We start from the raw sequence: 23,743 nt of genomic DNA, 5'->3' as shown, positions 1-23,743 counted from the left end.
TCTCTTGATGATTTCATATCTGATCTCAGATCAGGAGGAAAGTAATATCTAATAGTGCATACAGTATATCATACAATCATGATAGAAGTAAAACTCAATTATGTCTCTATTCTATATTGTCTCTATTCTGTAACATGCATTATAACACTCTGTGGTACAGAACCAGTAGTCAAACAGTTAATTTGGCAACGTGCTGGGCTAAAACCTAGAGCTACCACTTTCAAGGAATGGGACACGGACATACAATAAATCCCACTACGCCCTCTGACGAGCCATCAAACAAGAAAAAGGACAATATAGGAATAAAATGGAATCCTACTACACCTGCTTTGACGCTCATTGGATGTGGCAGGGCTTGCAGACGATTACGGATTACAAAGAGAAGCCCAGCCGTGAGTTGCCTTGTGGCACAGACTTCTCTAACAAACTGAATGCCTTTAATGCTCACTTCGAGGTAAACAACACTGAGTCATGAGAGCCCCTGCTGTTCCAGACAGCTGTGTGATCTCGCTCTCCGTGGCAGATGTGAGTAACCTTTAAACAGGTTAGCCCTGGGCCCGAAGGAATACCAGGGTGCATTACCAGAGCATGCGCAGACTAGCTGGTAAGTGTCCTAACGCACATTTTAAATGTCTTCTTGTCCAAGTCTATAATCTCAACATGTCTATAAACTGACCACCATTGTCCCTGTTCCCAAGAGCTCCAAGGTAACCTGCTTTTAAATTACTATCGTCCCATAGCACTCCCATCTGTAATCATTAAGTGCTTTTAAAGGCTGGTCATGTCACAAATCAATACTGATGGGTTCTGACTTCTAAACTTGAAAATATGAAATATCCTTATTCATGTTGCTGAAGGAAAGTGGGGAATGTAGAATGCTTATATTCTGTCAGAAAATTGTATTGCTAGACATCAGGGAGCCTATGGAAAGGAGAAGGGCCACAGTCTGGTACAAGTCAACAGGACAGCCGTGAGTTGGAGAGGAGTGAGAAATTTGGGCCGAGGTCAGGTCAGATGAAGTGAGGAAGAACAGATATCTGTCTCCCGCCGAAGTCGGCTACTCTCCATGTTCGGGCAGCCCTCGGCGGTCAACTTCACCGATCTTCTAGCCATCGCCGCTCCACCTTTAATTTTCCATTTGTTTTGTCTTGTTTTTCCACACACCTGCTTTTACATCCCCTCATCACTCTACGTGTATATTATCCTCTGTTCCCCCCCCATGTCTGTGTGTGTAATTGTTCGTTACGTGTCATGTATGACGCTTCATGCTGGTTTTTCGCCGGGTCTTGATTGGAACCCGTGGTATTGTATGCTGTACATTATTTGTGTGACGAGTGCGCTATTCGCTTTTGCCTTTGACGGGAGTGCCGTTACGCAGTTGCGTCTGACTGTTTTCCTTCTGCCAAATAAAGTGTGCCTGTTCACTCATCTCTGCTCTCCTGCACCTGACTTCAGTTAACCAGTTGCGCACACCCTTGACAATATCACTAAAGTTCTGTCTAGCAACAGATGTGTATTGGCTGTTCAGATGTGTAAGGAGGAGACTCAGCATAGGAGGACGGGTTAAATACCAGTGCTCGTGTGAACATGTCTTTGTCTGCTCAGCTGTCTGACCCTTTGGGTGAATAAACTTGTTTTGAGCTTCACACTGCTCTCTCCCACCTGAGAGGACTAGCTATGCGAGAATGCTGTTCAATGACTACAGCTCAGCATTGAACACCATAGTCCCCTCCAAGCTCAAGTTCGGGACCCTTGGACTGAACACCTCCCTCTGCAACAGGATCCTGGACTTCCTGACGGGCCAACCCAAACAGTCGCGAAGAGGTCACGGCAACACCTCCCCTTCAGGAGGCTGAAAAGATTTGGCATGGATCCTCAAAAAGTTCTACATCTGCACCATTGAGAGCATCTTGACTGGCTGCATCACCGCTTGGTATGGCAACTGCACCGACCTTGACCGCAATGCGGTGGTGCTGACGGCCCAATACATCACCTTACAGGACCTCTATGTCAGGCGGTGTCAGAGGAAGGCCTGAAAAATTGCCAAAGACTTCAACCACCCAATCTATAGAGTGTTCTCCCCGTTACCGTCCGGCTAGTGGTACCGGAGCATCGGGTCTCGGCCCAACAGGATTCGTGGCAGCGTCTATCCACAAGACTGCTAAATAGTTAATCATAATGGTTACCCAGATGATCTTCATTGACCTTGTTTGACCCTATGCACACTCATAAGACTCCACCCACACACTCACCACACTGACACTCTCTCACACACACACACACACATACTTTCACACTCATCAAAGAACGTTGCTGCTTCTCTGTTCCTTTTTTACTCTTGTTATTATCTATGCCATGCCTTCAAGTACATATCTACCTCAGTGATCTGGTAGCTTAATTGTTGTGTATTTTCATTCCTCTTTTAAATATATATATATATATATATAAATATATATATTTTTTTTAACTCTGCATTGTTGGGATAGGGCTCCTAAGTAAACATGCAGTATTACGGTAAAGTCAACAGCTGTTGTATTCAGCACATTTGAGTTGGAAGATTTTTCTGTGACAAGCCAGCCTGTTTTTCTACCCCTCCCCTTAAGCATACACCCCTCCCAGACATAGGTCCATTGTAGGGAGTGTGTGTGACTGTGTGTTTGTGTGTCTGTGTGTGGAGGAAAGAGGGCGTGGGAGGGGAGAGGCCATAAAATACAAGCCAAAAGGAAGCGAGAGAAAGAGAAGTGGGAAGAGAAAGAGATATAAACAAGGCTGTGTGTCGATTGCGATTTTGAGGGTCGTAGCCCAAACTCTTCCGGATACCTTGACAACCTACAAAGGACGGCAAACTTGAGTGTGACTCTGTGGAAATAAGATGCATGCGATGGAGCAGGGGAGCGTTCAAGAGCATGGAAGAAGTAGAAAACTCTCCAAGATCTGGGTGATAAATGAACGTGTTCGAGTGGGACTCGCAGAAACCCTCAGCACCTATGTCATGATGGTAAGAGAAAGATAGAGAGAGAGAAAAAGAGAGAAAGGGTTAGAGGACAACATCAACCTCTCACTTCTTAAGGTCAAGGCCGGACTGGCCCCTTGATTTGATCGTTGACGCTGACCGTTAACGTATTTTCACGGACAAACGGATACGTAACCATCTGCTTAGCCAATTAGAAAAGAGGAGGCGTTTTACGTCACACGCTTCACACATGCACGGAGCAAAATGTATATTTCCAAAAGTACAAGAATTATAAATGAATAAATAAAATGTTGTATTTAAAGGTATTTATTATTACTAGTTTATTACTACTCGTATTACTACTAGTGTCTATATTGATTGATAGATTTCCACTCAATTGTGATTCTGCTTAGAAATATTCATACAAATTGCATGTTGCAATACGCTCCCCATGTAGATGCTTATCATGTGGCATTGGTTGTCACTGTCATGCGCTTGACCCTGTGATAACACGGCTGGCCAGTTGGCCGCATGCACGCTCTCTCTCTCTCACACACACACACACACGCGCACGCGCACGCACACACACACACACACACACACACACACACACACACACACACACACACACACACACACACACACACACACACACACACACACACACACACACACACACACACATTTGCCTTTAATAGGAAATACATACAGCCATAGACACAAAAGGGAAATAAATAGGATCAACAGGATGGCCTACAAGGCTTCACAGGGAATAGCAGCATTGCTAGAAAAAACATGTCAGACACACACACACACACACACACACACACACACACACACACACACACACACACACACACACACACACACACACACGCTGCATGTTTGTCACATGCCTGAAAACGAATTCTATTCTTAGAGCTTAGGACACAGACAGAAGACACACACGTGGTAGTAGTGTGATAATGTCTTTACTACTATAAAGTAATTGTATAAGGAGCTTTCCCTTTCCTTTGTGACTTACCGACACAACAAAATGGGACGATGCTGTTGTTAATCTTAAGTGCTTTTACTGATTGGAATGATTGAAAATGACACTTTCTATTAAATTTGTCTGAAATCAAATAACAAATTTGACAAATCAATGTGATTTTTTAAATTGATTGAAAGGTTCTTAACTGCTTTCAACACCTCATGCGAATAGCATTGGGGGAAATGTAGCGGAAGCAGCCTATCAGAAGAGTTGGAGGCGTGGCTTGTTTGGGTTGTGGCTTTCAGTTGGTTCTTTTTGCACACCAGTGAGAGTGAATGTCATTCCAGTTAATCTGGTCTTTGTAGTCGTTTTTTCACCAATAGCATCTGTAATCATGCTGGCATAATTATATTTCATATAAAAGAGCCTGATATGATTTCTATGTTACTGTACACAATGCTTGATTATGATATTATGACATGGTACAAATCTGTCGTTCTGCTCCTGAACAGGCAGTTAACCCACTGTTCCTAGGCCGTCATTGAAAATAAGAATTTGTTCTTAACTCACTTGCCTAGTTAAATAAAGGTAAAATAAATATTGTGGCTACCAAATGTGGAAACATTATTTTCAACCAACTTAATATCTTGATTTACAGGGAATTATTTAATTGCTTGTAACCCAATTGTTGAAAATGTTATAGGTAATTCCAAATTAAAAAGTGAACTTGAAACAAGATGAAAAAATGTGTTGTTTAGATGAAATATTAATTCATATTAGTTATTTATTAGGTTTATGAGTGTTCAAATAAATAGTTTGCAACTTGAAATATAAATTTGGTAATTATCCAATTAAACAGTTGACACAGAATCATATATTTGGTTTCAAAAACGAATTTACTAGTAACCAGGTAAAGTATTTTTGGCGGGTTGATCCAAAAGAGTGACCTTGGGGCATGCGTGTGGGTTGGAAGTAGGTCATCACTTTATTAACCTACATACGATACAATATTAATACAATAATCCCATCCCCCTAAGGCCTAAACTGATTATATTCTTATAACTAATTAAGTACATCACTCAAAATGAGTTGACAGGTTTATAGGACAAGACGTGTTAATTACCTTAAATGTCTTAAAGAGCAACTTCTCTAGTAGAAAACGGCCATTGCTATTATTCCGATTTATTTGTTCTAGTGTCAAAATTGACTACAGAGTGTAAATAGGATCATTTTGTTCATAAAGTCAGTCTCATCCAAAACTGAGATTTGTGAGATAATTAGGGGGGGAAAGTATGTCACGGAATCAAGGGTACGATAACAGTTTTCCTTGGGTTGGGGTTATTTCAATCTTGCCCACACACCCAAAACTGGCAGCAAACAAATAATCATGAATTCGGAGCGCAGCTGCACCCGACCCCATCCTAATGCCCATGGTCAATTTGGTTTGACATTCGATATCCTTATGAGGGCTAGTTAGGGAACATCAGTAAATTACACAATGTAGATGGGACGGTCATTTTAAATGTCAATAGCTCCAAATTTCTGTGACTTAAAAACCTCAAACAACTATTATTTGTAGAAATTCAGATACAAATACAGCTCAAAGATGAGCAACATTAAAATATTGCCCCATTTACATTGTATAATTTATTGACGGTCCCTAACTAGCGCCACTAGGCTATCCAAAGTTGGCTGGCTGAAGCTGATTGGCGAAAGAAGTTAGCTGGCTTGCTAGCTAGTCTAGGCTACATCCAGACACAAGACCTGGTTAGACCGTTTCAAGTTATTTAGAAGGGTGAGTACTGTAACTGTGTGCTGTTTTGGCAGAGTGAAAGTAGAAACGAAGTACGTGAGGGTTGAGGTCGGATGTTGGAGAATTTTTCAAACACCTGAAAATGTTTTTTCCAGGAATCTAGAGCCATAATCATTCTGCCTAATTCTATGTAAAAAGAAAAATGTATATTTTTCTCCATAGGTTATCCAAGGATACATCTTTTCCAGCAGCATTACCACCCTGCATCCCACTGCTGGCTTGTTCTGAAGCTAAGCAGAGTTGGTCCTGGTCAGTCGATGAATGGGAGACCAGATGCTGCTGGAAGTGGTGTTGAATGGCCAGTAGGAGTCACCCTTTCCACTGCTCTAGAAATAATATCCCAATGCCCCAGGGCAGTGATTGGGGACATTGCCCTTTGTAAGGGTTCTGTTTTTCGGATGGGACATTAAACGGGTGTCCTGACTCTCTGTGGTCACTAAAGATCCCATAGCATTTATAGTAAGAGTTAACCCTGGTGTCCTGGCTAAATTCCCAATCTGGCCCTCATACAGTCACCTAATCATCCCCAGTTTACAATTGGCTCATTCACCTCCTCTCCGCTGTAAAAAATAAATGTACCTGTTCAACTGTCATTTTAATGATGGTGTCATTCTGACTGTTGTAAATTACACATCTAAATATACTGCAATAGCATGCCTAAAATGTCACATCCAAATTACAACACAGTACATGCGACCACACGTCAATACAGGCACATGTCATGGAATAATAATTAACACACAGATGTCATGATAATATCATAAGGTGGCAGATTAAATTTAAACCAAATATTTTCTGCATACCTCTTGAACTGTCTGCATCCCCCTAAAATCTGGATAAAAGGTTGAACGGAATGTGATTCTTATTGGGTACATTAAGTAATTGTACACTTTCCTAAAGTCTAGAAACTTTGCCCGCAGCATGCCAGCTAAGATACCGTTAGACAAGCTACCCTAAGTTGATTGGTAGCCTGAAATGACTTGGTTGCTAGTTATGAGGTTGGGAGATTGGGAATCTATCTAACTAAAACCAACTCCATAAAATGGCTAGGTGTCTTGTATTACATAAAAATAAAAATAAAATTGTTTAATTTATGAATCAAAAGGAATCAATAGGTGACATAGCTTGATCAAATTCATTTACAAACATACCTCCTGTGACTCCTGCCCATTATCGGCAGCTAAAATCAAATCAAATGCTGTGTCTTTGCTCCATGGCGCACCTTGGAAGGAAACACTTACTAGGGAGAATGGGGGTACTCTTTGCCTGGTCCAGTCAGTGTGCTCCTCCACAAAATACCGCTGACAGATCTATTATTTTATAAATAATTATGTTGAACTTTAATAATTAATTTTACATCAGAAAAATATAAAACTGGACAAATCTGAGGGGGAATGTGCTCTTGTGCCCCCTATGGGCATGACGCCTCTGCAAGAGACACTCACGTCAAAGACGCATTCAAGACCCAAATCTAGCTCTCATTCACATTTCCTAATGAGGGAATTGAAACTTGTGACAAAGCTTGTTGGATGTTTTATGAAATTACATGTTTTTACTTTAACAGCAATTCTTTGTTTAATTGAGTTAAGTGAATCCAAATGCACCAGAAGGAATACATTACGTAGACCCACAAACCAGCTTGGATGTATTCACAGCTGTAATAAATTATTGTAATCAATTCTCCCACTGCCTCTGTGGACGTCTGTTTTTGACAGGTTGTGTTCATGTTGTGTTTATATTCAAGGTGTTTGGCTTGGGCTCTGTGGCACAGGTCGTGACTGGACGGGGTGCGTTCGGAGAGTACCTTAGTGTCAACCTGGGCTTCGGCCTGGGCGTGGCTATGGGAGTGCATATTGGCGGGAGGGTCTCAGGTACATAACACAACACCACTCATTTTGACATGGGTAAAGGTTGAAATCGTTTTCATGTATGGTGCCTCTTATAACAGCACATTTAAGTGCAAAAGGAAAATACTTCCCTCTCTCTCTCTCTCTTCCTCTACCTCCTAGGTGCCCATATGAACGCAGCAGTATCATTCTCCATGTGTCTCTTTGGTCGTTTGGGTTGGAGGATGCTTCCCGTCTATATCCTCAGTCAGCTGATAGGCTCCTTCTTGGCTGCTGGGACCATATACTCCCTTTACTATGGTAAAGACAGAATGACAACATAGAAGACCAGTTCACTTTGGGAAATCATACAGCCAGTACGATGCTTGTGTGCATTAAACGTCACTATGAGGGCCAGAAATGTTTGTTTCAATGTTATTGTTTGAGATACATGTACATTTCCCAACCTTAACACTTGAAAACCTACAGATAGTAGTAGTGTGTTGGTTGAATATGGTTATGAGGCGCTGTGCAATGCTGTGAAACTTGCTTTGTCACTGTATTTCCAGACGCCATATACCACTACTGTGGAGGGAATCTGACTGTGTCTGGCCCTAAGGCTACCGCTGGGATCTTTGCTACCTACCCAGCACCCTACCTCTCGCTTCATGCTGGATTCTTAGACCAGGTAAGCATGAAACGGGTCATTCAACCCCATTTTACTCCATAAAGACACCTGTTGAATTGGTTTGTCAAGCCAGTTTACCCTGATCTACATTTTACTGTGGACGTTCATCTCCCACTGACGGAGGACAACTCAAGCTATCTCTCCCTTTTCTCACCAAGTGTGTGTGTGTGTATGTGTGTGTGTTAATTGTGTGTCGTCCAGGTATTAAGCACATAGGGGGGAATTCAGACCCGAGTTTTGTGCACGTAAATGGAACTTCATTTCCTTTTTATGCACTTTTCTCTCAATGCGTAGTCTGACCTTGAACTTGAGCGTGGGGAAACGCATGTGCCAGCCAGCTAGCTATACGTTTGGGGTGGAGATCACAGAAATGGAGGTGTGGTAGAGGTGTGTCTACAGATATCTGTATTCTGACCTTGACTTAATTCGCTCAAAATTCCACCACATTTGCGCTTGAGGAAACCATGGACAAGGTCGAGCGAACCTGTTCGTTCCAAGTGGAACTCATACTTAATTTTTTTTTTTCAGATATAAATAACCCCTTTTCTTCATGCACTGTAATTTATAAATTGATGAGAGCAATTGATACGAGCTAGGTAAATGAGCAATCTGTTTGGAGAAGAGGGTTAAAAAAAAAAGAAGATGATTTTTCCCTCAGATCGCTGGAGAATGAAACCAGTCATAGAAGCAAACTAAAAACATGACAAGAATTTCTGCCCTTTTCCCACTGCGAAGTACAACATTCTGTGACGTTATGCATCATTTTAATTGTATGGTCTTTATAACTTGCAGTTATGAAGCTTGGAGATGCAAGCCAAATGGGTAGGCGACTGCAGCCTGGAGCATGTGATGACGATGCACAATGGTAGTGACACCAAATTGAACCTTTGGGCACTCTCGAATGTTTGAATTATATGCCTCAACCTTCTCTGGTTCCTACTATTTCTATCATGTTATCAAATGTCAGTAATAACCACACATATTTAACTGCCGATTTAATGTTAGTTTCCTTCATTTCATTACATTACATCCCTCAATTGAATCGCATTGTTTTATTTGCCTTCATATGCTTCCTCTGTAAACGCTGTCACGTCCGTGTGGTTGTTGCTGAGGATCTCTAGTAATAGTTGAACATGTTTAATAATGGTATGTATTTTTTTAAACATGTAGGCTAATTAAATCCTTATGGAGTGACGGACCAGTTTGAACCTGACGCATGGCGCAATACTTGGCCATGTCATCACACAGTTCTATTACAATTACTTGTTTGGTCTCTCACTTTGGGTAACGTCTCGTTAGGGGCGGAGTATAGGAAGGGGCAGAGTCTATGAAGATCCAATCACACAAGGTCTGTCATAGACTTCCTATTCAAGGGGCTATAGTCTGCTCCCATCTTCACTTCATCTTCCTCACAGATTCTATTAAGATCCTCTACTCTCCTCAGTAATATCCTCTACTCTCCTCAACTTGGACCTCTACTTTCCTGCTAACTTGTCCACAGGTGGACCGTCAAAGAATCCATCGCCGAGCGTAGGACAGCAGCTTATCATAGAGAGGATTGACATCACAGTGAAAACTACTCTCAGTCTCTGGTTCAGCTAGCGCCACACGGCTAGCTGTAACTAAACTACCTGCTTCACTGAACGTCACCACTCTACTGATGGTATATCAAAAACTGAACAAGAACGAGCCCAACCCATTGCTCAGGGAAGAGATCTGTGTCGTCTCAGACCTCAACCTCCGTGCCTCCACGGGTGCTATCCAAGGCTGTGGGCGTGTCATTCGCCTCGCAGTGGTGGGGGATAGAGTCCTGCGGCTGAACCTGTCCAGCCTCACGGGGGAGACGGCAGACTTCCTGGATGCTCCTATTGAGCCAAAGGAACTGTTTGGCCCTATTGACTGGAACTGTACAGAGCAGAAGGAGAAGCTTCCAGCTTCTGCCTGCCCTGCCAACCCGGGTCCTACCCCGGTCCAACCTCCACAGCCATGAGCCAGCGTGCCTCCTCAGCAGGAAGAGGCCAGTACTCCTCCGCCAGGGGCACCAGGCCCAGCAGACTGCTTACCCACAAGTAAGTGTTCAGACTAGAGGCAGATGAAACTGGGTCAGACGTTCCTACGCAGCAGCCGCTTTGAGGTCACACCCCAACGATTCCCCTGAGGGGGAGACCGTCCCAGGGGTCCTTCCACAGTGGCAAATGGGAGCAGAGCACAGCTCATATGGTGTCCGGCCCTTCCCCCTCTCGGGCTAAAGACCTTTCACCCGACGTAAATTGCAAGAGGAGCATGTCTATTTTGTCAGAACACTTTCCCCCGTGCTACAACACATTGTTTTGTGTCTAAACACAAAAGAGACAGCCCACTTTCCCCCCCAAGTGCCCTTTTTACTGTAGCTCTCCACTCGACAACCTTGTTTGGTGTGTCAGAGCCCGGAAAACAAGGTTTCAGTTGCCATGAACAGAGATAAATATGCATGTTTTGATGGCTATCTTTCATTGATATCCATTCTGAAAGCATTTTTCATAGGCTGCATTGTAATGTTGTGCCGATTATATTCAAATTAAAAGGTACACATTATTTAGATGGATTGCTTAAGATGAACAGAAAAACATATTGAAGAAAAACTGATCAAATTGGCCAACTCAGTAGGTGTGTTTTGTTGGATCGAATCAAATGTATTCAGTGTGTGCAAGAGAGCCACACCCGCAAACCATGTTATGCTCATGATTATGGTAAGTCTGAATACCAACTACTGAGAAGTGCTTAAATCAGAATGCTTAAAAAAGGCATACATTTCCTAAGTCTGATTTGGTCCCATAGTGTCAATCATGGTTGTTTTACTCTCACAGACAGTAGACATATTAACCTAATGCTCGCTTTCTCGCTGTGTGTGTTCCAGGTGATCGGCACGGCCATGTTGTTGCTGTGCCTGATGGCCCTGTCTGACCAAAGAAACCAGCCTGCTCCATCGGGGGGTGAGCCCATCGCTGTGGGTCTGTTGGTACTGCTCATAGGAGTCTCTCTGGGGAGCAACAGTGGATACGCTATCAACCCTAGCCGCGACCTGGGACCTCGAATCTTCACCGCTATAGCTGGCTGGGGGCCAGAGGTGTTCCGGTAAGACTGGAGGGGAGTAAAACCTGGTGGTGGTCAATTCAGTTCTCAGTTTTGGTTCAGTGAATGAGTTATTTGATATTCAATTTATGAATTCAAAAGTGAATTGGCCATTTTCAGAACTGAGTGGATTGAAAAGTGAATTGACCCCAACCTTGCCTGCTGGTCTTGCAAGGGCTTTTTTTTTATCTTACACTGCCTTCAGAAAGTATTCACACCTAAATAAGTTCAGGAGTAAAGATGTGCTTAACAAGTCACAAACATGAATACGTTGCATGGACTCACTCTGTGTGCAATAATAGTGTTTAACATTATTTTTGAATGACTACCTTGTGTCTTTAGCCCACACATACAATTTTCTGTAAGGTCCCTCAGCCGAGCAGTGAATTTCTAACACATATTCAACCACAAAGACAGAGCAGGTTTTCCAATGCCCCGCAAAGAAATGGGCACCTATTGGTAGATGCATAAAAAAAGCACACATTGAATATCCCTTTGAGCATGGTGGAGTTATTAATTACACCATCAAAAGTATATCAATACACCCAGTCACTAAAAAGATACAGGTGTCCTTCCTAACTCAGTTGCCGGAGAGGAAGGGGTTTCACCATGAGGCCAATGGGACGCCAGGGTAGCCTAGTGGTTAGAGCATTGGACTAGTAACCTAAAGGTTGCAAATCCCCGAGCTGACAATGTACAAAATCTGTCGTTCTGCCACCGAAAAGGCAGTTAACCCACTGTTCCTAGGCCGTCATTGAAAATAAGAATTTGTTCTTAACTAACTTGCCTAGTAAAATAAAGGTAAAAAAATGTTGACTTTAAACTGTTACAGAGTTTAATGGCCGTGATAAGAGGAGACTGCGGATGGAACAACAACATTGTAGTTATACCACAATACTAACCTGATTGACAGCATGAAAAGGAAGCATCTACAGAATAAAATATTCCAAAACTAGCATCCTGTTTGCATAAAGGCACTAAAGTAATACTGCAAAAACAATTGACGAAAGGGCAAAGAAATATATAATTCTATAGTAACACTAATTCATTAATTGGCAAAGCAATTCACATTTTGGCCTGAATACAAAGCATTATGTTTGGTTCAAATCCAATACAAAACATTACTGAGTACCGTATTTTCAAGCATAGTGGTGGTTGCATCATGTTATGGGTATGCTTGTAATCGTTAAAGACTGGGAGGTTTTACAGGATACAAAAGAAATGGAATTGAGCCACTGTAAGCACAGGCAAAATCCTAGAGGAAAACCTGGTTCAGTCTGCTCTCCATCTGACACTAGGAGATGAATTCACATATGGTCCTTCTGTAGCTCAGTTGGTAGAGCATGGCGCTTGTAACGCCAGGGTAGTGGGTTCGATTCCCGGGACCACCCATACGTAGAATGTATGCACACATGACTGTAAGTCACTTTGGATAAAAGCGTCTGCTAAATGGCATATATTATTATTATTTATTTATTATACATATCAGCAAGACAATAACCTAAAACACAAGGCCAAACCTACACTGGAGTTGCTTACCAAGAAGACGGTGAATGTTCCTGAGGGGCAGAGTTACAGTTTTGACTTAAATCTACTTGAAAATCTATGGCAAGACCTGAAAATTATTCTCTAGCAATGAACAACAACCAAATTGACAAAGCTTGAAGAAGTTTGAAAATAATTATAGGCTAATATTGTACCATCCAGGTGTACAAAGCTCTTAAAGACTTACACAGAAAGACTCACAGCCAAAGGTGATTGTAACATTTATAGGTTGAATGCTATCTAATCAATATGTTTTATTTATCATAAAACATTTAACAAATATTAGAATTCTCTGTAGACATTTGACCAAAAAAAAGATGATTAACTCAATTTTAATATCACTTTGTAACACAAAATGTGGAAAAAGCAGGGGTGTGAGAATACTTTCTTAAGGTACTGTATATCAACAAACTGGCAGGACTAAGACTGCCTTGGTGTTTTGGATTAGCAACATTCACACGTTTTGCCTTCAGAGTTTAGCCAGGTGTTGATGGTGGTGTTGGTAGAATGTTCAGTGGTTCAGGGGTCAATTACAGGGCAGTAGAGGTATTTTGGAGTGGACAGTCTGGTTTCCCATGCCAATCTGCATGATTTCCTCTGTCCTAGCCAGTCACTTCTTTTTCATGTTTCTTTGTACTGTTCTGTCCTCTTGTTCCGAAGATAACAGGAAAAGAGCTGTGCCCGTTTGTTGTGGCATCTGATTTGATCTCACCCACTTATGGCATCTAATTGGATCTCACTGGCCACAATCTCACTGGCCACAAAAAAGAAGTCCCTCTCATGATATGGTTCAAATGATTTTGGGATTGTTCAACATTGCAACTGACGTGACGCATTTTGGGTAAATTATGACTGACTGATCTACAAATAAAAATGTTTTCTGTAGATCAGTCAGTCTACGGTCACCTTCAATGTCAGCTGAAATGTCAAACAAGCCCACTGTGATAATCAGGAAAACTTGTCAATCAGGAATTCTGATAGGCCTGTTACGGGAGTGCCTGCTTGAAATGACAATGGACTGAATTCTGATCAAGGGCTGCCAAATAATACAGCATACAATTAAATAGGACAAAACTCCCCAAAGCTATTTTTGTTTGTTTTTGACTGACTTTGACCAATGTAACCAATCTCCACACTGTTGTCTCTCTCTCTGTCTGTTGTGCAGGGCAGGTAACGGCTGGTGGTGGGTACCTGTACTTGCCCCCATGGTGGGAGGAGTCACAGGGGCTTCCATCTACAAGGTCTTTGTGGAATTGCACCACCCCTCCCCCTGTGAACACAGGAGGGAGATAGAGGACGAGGCAGAGGAGGAGGCTGCGCCTCTGGATATGCAGAAAAACCTCAGCCCAGAGGTGTGTGTGTGAGGCACCCCAGCTATGTGTGCGCACACTTGCTACACCCAAAGTAACTGGAGGAGGATCCAATGGAACAGAAACATCGGCAAACAATTGGGGATGTTGTTCTGAGAGGACACTGACTGGACTGGTTACATTCTCGACGGTCCAAGTCCAAGTGACAGAATGAATTGTGAAAGTGAAACAACTGTGAAACAGAGCATGAATTCAGTTTGGCTCCCAGGCTAAGGATGAATGAGACCCACCTCTAACAGAAGTCAAAGCTGCATATAGAAGTTGCCTGTAGGTACAAGTCTAGGATCAGCTTACCCCTCAACCAATAGAACTATGGAGCCTTGAAACTGATGACGAAATGCAAGAGACTATGTCAAGAATGTAATTGGTGCTCATTGCTCGTTTCGGTTTCAAAGCACAATGCAGCACATCTGAGGACACTGGAGGAAATCTGGACTCATTAAAATGGCCATCGACAATAACACAGGTTTAACCGAAACGATTCTCATCTGCCTTTAATGGGAAATACATACAGCCATAGACACAAAGGGGAAATAAATAGGATCAACAGGATGGCCTACAAGGCTTCACAGAGAATAGCAGCATTGCTAGAAAAAACATGTCTCACACACACACACACACACACACACACACACACACACACACACACACACACACACACACACACACACACACAGAGGAGAAGAAGCATTTATAGTGGTATAATACATAGCTACCGTTTCCCTGCCATTACTTACTTGAGAAGCCAAGCGCTGTAGCCCCATTAGCTACCACATAGATCGTTAGCTTCAATATTCTGAATGGTAGCAGCCAGATATGTTGCTTCCGGGCACTTTTCAACCCACCCAAGAAACAAATGCAGGGGAAACACTGCCATAGCCCATTGAATATGTATTTTTTGGGGGGTGGGGGAGGGGAAGTTTCCTTATCGCCTGCCCCCACTATGCCTCCCCGAGCTCCCCTGCCCCTTGGCAGTGCCCCCCACCCCTCCCTGAGCCGACTGTTTCTTCTTCGGGGCGGGCAGCTTTGCTTTGCCCCGGAAGGCTTTGCTGGGGTCCAGCTTGTTGACAGGCGGATCTCCGGTGAGGTCGGCCATACTGGGCTCACAGTGGAAACTCAGGGGCTGGTAGAGAGACGCCCACTGCTGTTGGGGAGATATAGATGACATAAGCACAATGGGTAAACTAACTAACCGAACAAAAACTCATGGCATTATATCCTACTGTTAAGCTGTACTTATTTAGGTTTGCGTGCTGAGAGAAATCTCTTTCATGAGACGGACTTGTTTTAAACATATATAACAAACCTTATTGTGAAGTTGTCTAATCAAAAAGTATAGCTACACATTTATAAGTTGCTTACTACAGTATAACTCATTTTAGGATACACTTAAATGACTAAAATACTCATATTGTTTTTGTGAGACCTAGTCAAGGTAGGGCAGGGCAATGAAACAAATGCACTTAATGACCCCTCCATTGGGTCAGAGCTTGGGGGTCAACATACAACATACCTCAGTCAAAACACTTTAGTTCTAGGCCCTGACTTATTTGTTTTAGCTTATGTGGCCAGAAAGTGATGATACATAGCCTAACTGGGGTCTGCTATGTTTGACATGACTATATATTGTACATTGAAAGAAACAATACAATCTGTGTTTACCTTGTATGTAATGGATCACCTTTTTGGCTGTGCTGATTTAGTTTTTTACTTACATACATGGTAGTAGGCCTCTAATACATATCATTGTAGATGTGTTACAATGACATCTACATGCAATAACATAAGAACAATGGTCATTATTTTCAAGTGCTCTTAGACACCCAATGTATTCTCTTAAATTTTGTCCCAATTCCAACAAAATCCCATAACCCCAGCCTCGCTCCTTCTAGGAGGTAACGGTGTATTACCTTGGCCTGGGGACTGGGGCCGTAGGGGGTGAAGGCGTTCTGCCACTCTGGCAGGCCTAAGTTGGTGATCATCAGGCGGTAGTAGGCGGTGAAGCTGGGTGTTAGGTAGTGCCAGTACAGAGAGCGATCCAGGAACCACACCTCACACTTCTGGGCCACCACACCTGGAACCAAACAGCCATGGGACAGAGAGCAAGGGGAATGAAATAATTATGGGCACATTCCCATGAATATTAACCAGTCAAAATCAATTTAACATTCTAACTTTCATAAAGTCTGGTGTAAAATATGGCAAACGGAAATTGTCTTCCTCTCTTATTCTTTGATGATATTATACACACACAGTGCATGTGGCATATCACATGGGTAAATGAGAAAGTACCTTCTGTGCAGTCTTTGTAGACCAGGCAGACTTTGCCATTCCCACTGCAGGGGTCCAGCTCAAAGATACGGCTCCTGGAATCAAAATGGGGCTCCACCAGCCCACACTCTGACTCTCAGGAAAACAGAATGTGTGAATTGTCTGTGTGTGTCCTACTATGTTAACTAGATAGGCCTATCTATACATGACGTAGCAATTTATGGAACATTTGCTTCAATGCCCCGTATTCTACAATATGTCCAACATTTTGACAAGGAACCCATCGGTAGAAGATTCAGTATACAATAACATTGGAGGCTGAAACTAAAGAATCCCCTAAGTAGCTGAATGAGGTCGTGTCACCTTCAACTTGTTCTTCGTCCCAGTCCAGGTCAGCCAGTGAGGGTGCGTTGGGGAGGGAGAACACTGACGATGACTGGCAAAGAGGACGCAGGTTGGCCACACCGTTGAGCACCATGCATCCTAAAGGCACAGATTCATCTGGTACAATATAGGAAAGAGTGTCACAGAGAGAAGAACAGATAGTGTTCAGTTGTCTGTTCTTCTATGGATGTTTGGGGCTGAATGTGTCACTGTCAGGGTTACCTACTCTCGAGTTTGGCACTCCAGGTAAGGGTGAAACCATCCGTTGTGAGATAAAAGTCTCGGAGGTCCTCGGGCAGAACACAGGTATTTTTCTGTAAACCGCACAAAAAATGTCAACACAGACGGGTAAATCTATTTAAATTCAATCACTTTTTCACAGCACCCCTGTTGATTTGAACAAAACATTCCATACATATTTGCCCATTGTAGAAGTGATCAAAATGTGACTATTTGGAACTGAATCAAGAGATAAATGTGCTCAAATTTGACCCATTTTGCACACCCTACCATGAGACATCTCATCACTGGAAAATAGAAATGGTTGAGAGTTATATAATTTAAGGGCTTACAAAACAGCATTGTAAAATTATTTTAGAATTTCGTAAGAAAAAACACTTCTTTTTTTTTTAAGTGCGTAAACTCAAAAACAAATCTGCCTAGGTTGTAGCTTCAGTCTGGTCTTTGACAGTTTAGCAACTTTTCAACAATTTATTAGTTTTGATCTACTTTGCAACTACTTTGTATGTTAGCTAACCCTTCTCCTAGCTCTAAACCTTCCCCTAACCCTTCCCCAGACCCTTTAACCTAACTCCTAAATGTAATCTTGATGCTAACCCCTAGCCTAGGTAATGTTAGCCAGCTAGCTATCGTTAGCCACCTAGCTAGAATTTGTAACATATCATACGTTTGGCAAAGTCATAACCTTTAGTGCATTTGGAAATTCGTAACATAATACGAAACGTGGCCCATCAAATCACTGTTTCATGTCTGTCAGCAGCAACTGTGATTAAACACTACACTTTTAAAAGCAATGTTGAATAGGGGATATATGTAACGGATGTGAGACGGCTAGCTTAGTTAGCGGTGGTGCGAGCTAAATAGCGTTTCAATCGGTGACGTCACTTGCTCTGAGACCTTGAAGTAGTAGTTCCCCTTGCTCTGCAAGTGCCGCGGCTTTTGTGGAGCGATGGGTAACGATGCTTTGTGGGTGTCAGTTGTTGATGTGTGCAGAGGATCCCTGGTTCGCGCGAGGGGATGGTCTAAACTTATACTGTTACATATAGTTAAATAACTTCACTAGGTAGGCCTACGTTGGTTGGAGAAAAGTACATTAGGTCTGCTTACCGCTATGTTTAAATCAAATCAAATCAAAATCAAATTTTATTTGTCACATACACATGGTTAGCAGATGTTAATGCGAGTGTAGCGAAATGCTTGTGCTTCTAGTTCCGACAATGCAGTAATAACCAACAAGTAATCTAACTAACAATTCCAAAACTACTGTCTTATACACAGTGTAAGGGGATAAAGAATATGTACATAAGGATATATGAATGAGTGATGGTACGGAGCAGCATAGGCAAGATACAGTAGATGGTATCGAGTACAGTATATACATATGAGATGAGTATGTAAACAAAGTGGCATAGTTAAAGTGGCTAGTGATACATGTATTACATAAGGATGCAGTCGATGGTATAGAGTACAGTATATACGTATGCATATGAGATGAATAATGTGGGGTAAGTAACATTATATAAGGTAGCATTGTTTAAAGTGGCTAGTGATATATTTACATCATTTCCCATCAATTTCCATTATTAAAGTGGCTGGAGTTGAGTCAGTGTCAGTGTGTTGGCAGCAGCCACTCAATGTTAGTGGTGGCTGTTTGACAGTCTGATGGCCTTGAGATAGAAGCTGTTTTTCAGTCTCTCGGTCCCAGCTTTGATGCATCTGTACTGACCTCGCCTTCTGGATGATAGCGGGGTGAACAGGCAGTGGCTCGGGTGGTTGATGTCCTTGATGATCTTTATGGCCTTCCTGTAACATCGGGTGGTGTAGGTGTCCTGGAGGGCAGGTAGTTTGCCCCCAGTGATGCGTTGTGCAGACTTCACTACCCTCTGGAGAGCCTTACGGTTGAGGGCGGAGCAGTTGCCGTACCAGGCGGTGATACAGCCCGCCAGGATGCTCTCGATTGTGCATCTGTAGAAGTTTGTGAGTGCTTTTGGTGACAAGCCAAATTTCTTCAGCCTCCTTTGCTGCTGCGCCTTCTTCACGATGCTGTCTGTGTGAGTGGACCAATTCAGTTTGTCTGTGATGTGTATGCCGAGGAACTTAAAACTTGCTACCCTCTCCACTACTGTTCCATTGATGTGGATAGGGGGGTGTTCCCTCTGCTGTTTCCTGAAGTCCACAATCATCTACTTAGTTTTGTTGACGTTGAGTGTGAGGTTATTTTCCTGACACCACACTCCGAGGGCCCTCACCTCCTCCATGTAGGCCGTCTCGTCGTTGTTGGTAATCAAGCCTACCACTGTTGTGTCGTCCGCAAACTTGATGATTGAGTTGGAGGCGTGCGTGGCCACGCAGTCGTGGGTGAACAGGGAGTACAGGAGAGGGCTCAGAACGCACCCTTGTGGGGCCCCAGTGTTGAGGATCAGCGGGGAGGAGATGATGTTGCCTACCCTCACCACCTGGGGGCGGCCCGTCAGGAAGTCCAGTACCCAGTTGCACAGGGCGGGGTCGAGACCCAGGGTCTCGAGCTTGTTGACGAGCTTGGAGGGTACTATGGTGTTGAATGCCGAGCTGTAGTCGATGAACAGCATTCTCACATAGGTATTCCTCTTGTCCAGATGGGTTAGGGCAGTGTGCAGTGTGGTTGAGATTGCATCGTCTGTGGACCTATTTGGGCGGTAAGCAAATTGGAGTGGGTCTAGGGTGTCAGGTAGGGTGATATGGTCCTTGACTAGTCTCTCAAAGCACTTCATGATGAAGCTTTCTTGGGAACAGGAACAATGGTGGCCCTTTTGAAGCATGTGGGGACAGCAGACTGGTATAGGGATTGATTGAATATGTCCGTAAACACACCGGCCAGCTGGTCTGCGCATGCTCTGAGGGCTCGGCTGGGGATGCCGTCTGGGCCTGCAGCCTTGCGAGGGTTAACACGTTTAAATGTCTTACTCACCTCGGCTGCAGTGAAGGAGAGACTGCATGTTTCCGTTGCAGGCCGTGTAAGTGGCACTGTATTGTCCTCAAAGCGGGCAAAAAAGTTATTTAGTCTGCCTGGGAGCAAGACATCCTGGTCCGTGACTGGGCTGGATTTCTTCTTGTCGTCCGTGATTGACTGTAGACCCTGCCACATGCCTCTTGTGTCTGAGCCGTTGAATTGAGATTCTACTTTGTCTCTGTACTGACGCTTAGCTTGTTTGATAGCCTTGCGGAGGGAATAGCTGCACTGTTTGTATTCGGTCATGTTACCAGACACCTTGCCCTCCCAGTCCACGTGATGGAAGCAGTCTTGGAGTGTGGAGTCAGATTGGTCGGACCAGCATTGGACAGACCTCAGCGTGGGAGCCTCTTGTTTTAGTTTCTGTCTGTAGGCAGGGATCAACAATATGGAGTCGTGGTCAGCTTTTACGAAAGGGGGGCGGGCCAGGGCCTTATATGCGTCGCGGAAGTTAGAGTAACAATGATCCAAGGTTTTTCCACCCCTGGTTGCGCAATCGATATGCTGATAAAATTTAGGGAGTCTTGTTTTCAGATTAGCCTTGTTAAAATCCCCAGCTACAATGAATGCAGCCTCCGGATAAATAGTTTCCAGTTTGCAAAGCAAAGAGTTAAATAAAGTTCGTTCAGAGCCATTGATGTGTCTGCTTGGGGGGGGGATATATACGGCTGTGATTATAATCGAGGAGAATTCTCTTGGTAGATAATGCGGTCTACATTTGATTGTGAGGAATTCTAAATCAGGTGAACAGAAGGATTTGAGTTCCTGTATGTTTCTTTCATCACACCATGTCTCGTTAACCATAAGGCATACGCCCCCGCCCCTCTTCTTACCAGAAAGATGTTTGTTTCTGTCTGCGCGATGCGTGGAGAAACCCGTTGGCTGCACCTCCTCGGAAAGCGTCTCTCCAGTGAGCCATGTTTCCGTGAAGCAAAGAATATTAGTCTCTGATGTCCCTCTGGAATGCTACCCTTGCTTGGATTTCATCAACCTTGTTGTCAAGAGACTGGACATTGGCAAGAAGAATGCTAGGGAGTGGTGCACGGTGTGCCCGTCTCCGGAGTCTGACCAGAAGACCGCCTCGTTTCCCTCTTTTTCGGAGTCGTTTTTTTGGGTCGCTGCAAGGGATCCCTTCCGTTGTCCTGTTTGTAAGGCAGAACACAGGATCCGCGTTGCGAAAAACATATTCTTGGTCGTACTGATGGTGAGTTGACGCTGATCTTATATTCAGTAGTTCTTCTCGACTGTATGTAATGAAACCTAAGATGACCTGGGGTACTAATGTAAGAAATAACACGTAAAAAAACAAAAAACTGCATAGTTTCCTAGGAGCGCGAAGCGAGGCGGCCATCTCTGTCGGCGCCGGAAATACAATACCTGTACAAAGTTTCTACCGATAGCCTGATGTTTACTTTGCAAGCTATCGGCTAACAATGCATCGGCAAATGCCCCCTTCTGCTGCTTGACAAGCACAGCCCACAAAGGATGGAAAATTAAACCTAAACCACCCAAACCACCCAATGTTCCAACATTCATTTGAACCACTGGAACCAACATTCTCCATTCAGGCTGCATAGGCTTCGATTTCCTCCTCAACTTTATTTAATGGCGAGAAGGCCGAAAATGCGTCCTTTCCTTATGAAACACAATTTTCAGCTAAATGCTAATCCCGGATGTTGTGTATCACGTTTAGCCAATCAGGTTGAAACTATCAGACCATGAGTTCTGCCTCTTTTAGGTCAGCCTTATTAGCATATCATTTTGGTAGGGTGACCTGATTTGTCTAATTATGAACAATATCTTTGCCTAGACAGATTGTGAACCCAACTGTGTAACTGATTCTAGGGGGGATACATTGAAATATCATTTGGGTTGGGTGTAGGGGCAGATTTGAACTATATAATCTTGTGTTCAGGGGATTGTATTATCTGTTTAATTGCTTTGGTCAGAACACGGACTTGGGGTGGAGCCAATGACATTCACAATCTCACTCCAAGCTACAGTATGTTCAAAGGTTGTCAGGCCTGCTGCTGCAACTTGATTGCCTGAAAATGAAAGACAACATCCGGGATTAGCATTTAGCCACTATAGCATGGTGGTGGAAAATGGTGTTCCATAAGGAAAGTATGCATATTTTCCAATTATTTTCCACATTCTCACCATTACAGAGTTAAAGGGATTTTGGCAATGAGGCAATTTATTTACTTGCCCAGTGTCAGATGAAATCGTGGATACCTTTATATGCCTATGTTCAGTATGAAGGCATTCGTCAGAGGTGGTTTGGCAAATGCTAACTACCATTATAGTTAGCCATAGACTTCGCATTGGTATATCTCATTGGTATAATTCCAAAGTATCCATCTGAGGAAATCAAAGCCTATGCAGCCTGAATGGATAATGTTTTAAGTACATACCGGTCCACGAGGGATACTGATGTTTTGCAGGCTGCATACAATGCATTTGAATGTAAGATGACAACTCAATATCGTCATCTGCCGGCCTTTGGGCTGGGTCCATTAAGTCACTTTCTGACCACTTCTTCCATGGGCAAATATGTCTGGAAAGTTATGTTGCTGTCAAAAAGTGATGCTATCAAAAAATGATTGAATTCAAATGGATTGACACAGAATTCCCTCCCAAACCGGGATAAGCACCTCTCTCCCTCTCCTTCACCTGTCCTACACTGACGTGATGGAGAGGAGAGATTTTAGTATTGAAATGCAGCCAGCCTGTGTTTTTACCTGTTCCCATGACAGCAGGCATCGCTTCTCTGCAGGCTCCCTCTCCACAAAACGCACGTCCATCACCCCGGGCATACTCTCTGTGACACCAAAATATTATACAGCATCATGACAATTAATGTTAGCCACAACTGTAATGCAATAAAGAAGAAAAAAATCCTAACAGGACGTCCCAAACAGGCTTCTAGCGAGCTAGCTAGCCTAGCAGCAACCACAACAGGCTTGCTGAATCAAACGCTAGCTAGCCAGCGAAAATGAATGCTTACCAAGTACTCTGGTGATGCCGAGTGTCAGCCTTTCAGCGACCCCTTTACATGTTAAACCTTCCTTTGTCTCCTCCATTTCAATAATTAGAAATCACAGCAGAGAAATATTAATATAATCCATCTAACAGTTCATTTTCTGGAGGAGTCGCAGATTATCTTCTTCTCTGAGATGTTATGGTGCACCACAATTATTGATGTATTGCCGCCCCCAACTGGACGGGGTGAAGACAAAAAGAAAGTACATTCATTATGGAGAAGGGAAAAACATGAATCCACACATACAACAACAAAAAGCATAAAAACATCTCATTCATTGTCATTCAAAAACGCCACAGCTCCCTACACAGGCTCTTGGGCCTGCGAGGGTTGGACTGCACGAGACAGAACTTGGTTGTAAGCTCCTCTCAGTGATCATAGAGTAAATAGAAGGCATTGACTAGATTGCCGCACATTCAACAAATGTGATCTAACAAAGTCGTCAAATCCGTCATGATTTATGTATTGTAACAGGCCCACAATGTCGTTACTGTTGGATCCTGTGTTTCCCATTATAGCCATTACCATATATATGAT

The 23,743-nt window shown here is 43.3% G+C and overlaps 2 protein-coding genes across 6 annotated transcripts; one reads left to right on the top strand and one right to left on the bottom strand.

The window, feature by feature from the left end:
• Positions 1 to 1,597: 1,597 nt before the first annotated feature.
• Positions 1,598 to 15,947, top strand: aqp7 (aquaporin 7). Its single transcript, XM_035778741.2, has 6 exons — positions 1,598 to 2,998; positions 7,484 to 7,610; positions 7,749 to 7,886; positions 8,135 to 8,253; positions 11,150 to 11,367; positions 14,075 to 15,947. The coding sequence occupies exons 1-6, from the start codon at positions 2,873 to 2,875 to the stop codon at positions 14,271 to 14,273; spliced, it is 927 nt and encodes a 308-aa protein (XP_035634634.1). The 5' UTR covers positions 1,598 to 2,872; the 3' UTR covers positions 14,274 to 15,947.
• tpgs2 (tubulin polyglutamylase complex subunit 2) lies at positions 14,759 to 23,405 on the bottom strand. 5 transcript variants are annotated; one of them, XM_035778744.2, is made up of 8 exons: positions 23,171 to 23,234; positions 22,905 to 22,984; positions 22,578 to 22,720; positions 17,161 to 17,248; positions 16,914 to 17,051; positions 16,572 to 16,685; positions 16,190 to 16,353; positions 14,759 to 15,423 (listed from the first exon to the last, which is right to left on the bottom strand). In XM_035778744.2, exons 3-8 carry the CDS (start codon positions 22,653 to 22,655, stop codon positions 15,205 to 15,207), a joined length of 801 nt encoding a protein of 266 aa, XP_035634637.1. In that variant the 5' UTR covers positions 22,656 to 22,720; positions 22,905 to 22,984; positions 23,171 to 23,234; the 3' UTR covers positions 14,759 to 15,204. The 5 variants fall into 5 exon arrangements, with proteins under 5 accessions (XP_035634637.1, XP_035634636.1, XP_035634635.1 ...); XM_035778743.2 differs by lacking the exon at positions 22,578 to 22,720 and having other exon boundaries at positions 16,572 to 16,679; positions 23,171 to 23,405; XM_035778742.2 differs by lacking the exon at positions 22,578 to 22,720 and having other exon boundaries at positions 23,171 to 23,402.
• Between the last annotated feature and the right edge of the window lie 338 nt (positions 23,406 to 23,743).

This window comes from Oncorhynchus keta, chromosome 10 (genome assembly GCF_023373465.1).
Source record: "Oncorhynchus keta strain PuntledgeMale-10-30-2019 chromosome 10, Oket_V2, whole genome shotgun sequence".
Lineage (NCBI taxonomy): Eukaryota > Metazoa > Chordata > Actinopteri > Salmoniformes > Salmonidae > Oncorhynchus > Oncorhynchus keta.
Note: the sequence above shows the minus strand (reverse complement) of the source record. Positions and strands in the feature narration are given on the sequence as shown.

Excerpts from the sequence above, each read along its gene's own strand:
- aqp7 (XM_035778741.2), top strand. The coding sequence starts at position 2,873 with ATGCATGCGATGGAGCAGGGGAGCGTTCAAGAGCATGGAAGAAGTAGA. Across the intron at positions 7,887-8,134 it reads CATATACTCCCTTTACTATG|ACGCCATATACCACTACTGT; the intron begins GTAAAGACAGAA and ends CTGTATTTCCAG. Across the intron at positions 11,368-14,074 it reads TGGGGGCCAGAGGTGTTCCG|GGCAGGTAACGGCTGGTGGT; the intron begins GTAAGACTGGAG and ends TCTGTTGTGCAG.
- tpgs2 (XM_052527346.1), bottom strand. The coding sequence starts at position 20,967 with ATGGTTAACGAGACATGGTGTGATGAAAGAAACATACAGGAACTCAAA.